At 57.1% G+C, this 2,113-nt stretch overlaps 1 protein-coding gene across 1 annotated transcript in view; it reads left to right on the top strand.

The window, feature by feature from the left end:
• Positions 1 to 2,095, top strand: part of wdr36 (WD repeat domain 36) — a gene marked incomplete at its 5' end in the record, with an annotated part of 6,602 nt that extends 4,507 nt beyond the window's left edge. The window contains 8 exon segments of the mRNA XM_014033453.1: positions 433 to 541; positions 617 to 696; positions 787 to 894; positions 973 to 1,204; positions 1,283 to 1,402; positions 1,482 to 1,563; positions 1,653 to 1,840; positions 1,920 to 2,095. Coding sequence (XP_013888907.1) covers positions 433 to 541; positions 617 to 696; positions 787 to 894; positions 973 to 1,204; positions 1,283 to 1,402; positions 1,482 to 1,563; positions 1,653 to 1,840; positions 1,920 to 2,069 — 1,069 coding nt within the window.
• Positions 2,096 to 2,113: the final 18 nt, after the last annotated feature.

Genomic DNA, 2,113 nt, shown 5'->3' with positions numbered 1-2,113 from the left:
CCCCTGAGCTCTGACCTCTGAGCTCTGACCCCTGAGCTCTGACCTCTGACCCCTGAGCTCTGACCCCTGACCTCTGACCCCTGACCCCTGAGCTCTGACCCCTGAGCTCTGACCCCTGACCTCTGACCCCTGAGCTCTGACCCCTGACCTCTGACCCCTGACCTCTGACCCCTGAGCTCTGAGCTCTGACCCCTGAGCTCTGACCCCTGACCCCTGAGCTCTGAGCTCTGACCCCTGACCTCTGACCCCTGACCTCTGACCCCTGAGCTCTGAGCTCTGACCCCTGAGCTCTGACCCCTGAGCTCTGACCTCTGACCCCTGACCTCTGACCCCTGAGCTCTGACCTCTGAGCTGCACAGGTTGGGCAGCCCTGGTCTAAGCTGACTCCGCCCCCTCTCGTCTGAAGCTCATGTCTTGTGTTCTGACCGGCAGTGGGATGGTTGCCGTGGCGCTGGACGACTTCACTCTGCTTGTTGTCGACATGGAAACCAGACGAGTTGTCAGGAAGTTCGCAGGTCACCATGGCAACATCACAGACATGGTGGGTGAGCTAACGAGCAGCTAATGATGCTAACGTCTGTTAGCATCATTAGCTGTAGACCTTCTGTGTCCTCAGACCTTCAGTCCTGATGGACGCTGGCTGGTTACCGTGGCGATGGACTGCACCATCCGTACCTGGGACCTGCCCTCTGGATGGTGAGTTTGTTTACCTGCAGCTGCACCTACTGGTTGCTAGGCAACACAGCAGCCAATCAGAGTACAGTTGTTTTCTTCTTCTCTCCTCAGTTTGGTGGACTGCTTCCTGGTTGCCACGGCACCAGTGGGCGTGTCCCTGTCCCCGACAGGAGACTTCCTGGTGACGGCCCATGTGGACAGCCTGGGCGTTTACCTGTGGTATGAGCCAATCACAGCACGTTGTTAAGCGATGACATCATCTGAGTCAGCCAATCACAATACGGCTCTGCCTCTTAGGTCCAATCGCAGCCTGTGTGGGCCCGTGGGGCTCCGCCCCCTTCCAGCCGACTACCAGCCGGTGGAGGAGGTGCTGCCCGGCTTCACCGCAGAGGAGGCAGAACAGGAAGTGACATCAGAAGAGGCTGATGATGCGTTCCAGTCAGCTCATCAGCTGGGGGCGGAGCTTGTGACGCTGTCACTGCTGCCGGAGTCTCGATGGAAAAGTCTGCTGCACCTGGACACCATCAAGGTGAGCTGAGTGACAGAGAGCAGGCTCCGCCCACAGGAAGTGTTCTTCACCTGTTGTTGTTGTTGTTGTTGTTTACAGAAGAGGAACAAGCCTGTGGCGCCCCCTGCTGCTCCACCCACCGCTCCCTTCTTCCTGCCCACAGTTCCTGGTCTCACGCCTCGCTTTGAGTTGCCCGTGGCAACCAAAGAGGACCCACAGGTAGGGCCAATCAGACGCAGGCTCCGCCCCCTGCAGCATTCATTCAGTGTTTGATGGTGTGCTACTTCCTGTGTGTCAGTCCAAGCTGCTGTCCTTTGGTTGGCTGGCCCAGAGGTCAGACTTCAGCTGTGCTCTGGACTCAGCGCTGCAGTCCGGCTCCTGTGAGTGCACACCTGTCCTTCAAAATAAGAGCGTTAGCATGCATCAGCTTTTATTGTGAAACTTCATCTTCCTGATGTTTGTTCATCAGTCGAGCAGCCGCTGCGCCTCCTGAAGGACTGTGGGCCGGCCGCCATCTCTGTGGAGCTCACCTGTCTGACATCACAGGGGGGCGGAGACAACAGCCTGCTGCTGGCCTTTATCCACATGATTGACAGCATGCTGGCCAGTGGGCGGGACTTCAACCTGGCTCATGCTTACCTGGCGCTCTTCCTGCAGGTGAGCCAATCAGATGTCACGTTGTGTTTGTTTCTGTCTTTTATTGTGAAAAAATCTCATTTCCTGTTTGTCTTTTCAGCTCCACCTGCACACGGTGTCACAAGATGCTGTTGTCATGGCAGCACTGCTCCGCCTCTCCTCCAGGCTGGAGGCAGGGTGGGCGGAGCTTCAGGCGTCGTTCAACCAGTCTTTGTGTTTGCTGTCCTACACAAAGAGTGCACTGCTGTGACACACAGACACACACACAGACACACACAGACACACACACACAGA

This window comes from Austrofundulus limnaeus, unplaced genomic scaffold (genome assembly GCF_001266775.1).
Source record: "Austrofundulus limnaeus strain Quisiro unplaced genomic scaffold, Austrofundulus_limnaeus-1.0 Scaffold1742, whole genome shotgun sequence".
Taxonomy (NCBI): Eukaryota; Metazoa; Chordata; class Actinopteri; order Cyprinodontiformes; family Rivulidae; genus Austrofundulus; species Austrofundulus limnaeus.
This window is presented reverse-complemented; position numbering and strand designations above follow the sequence as displayed.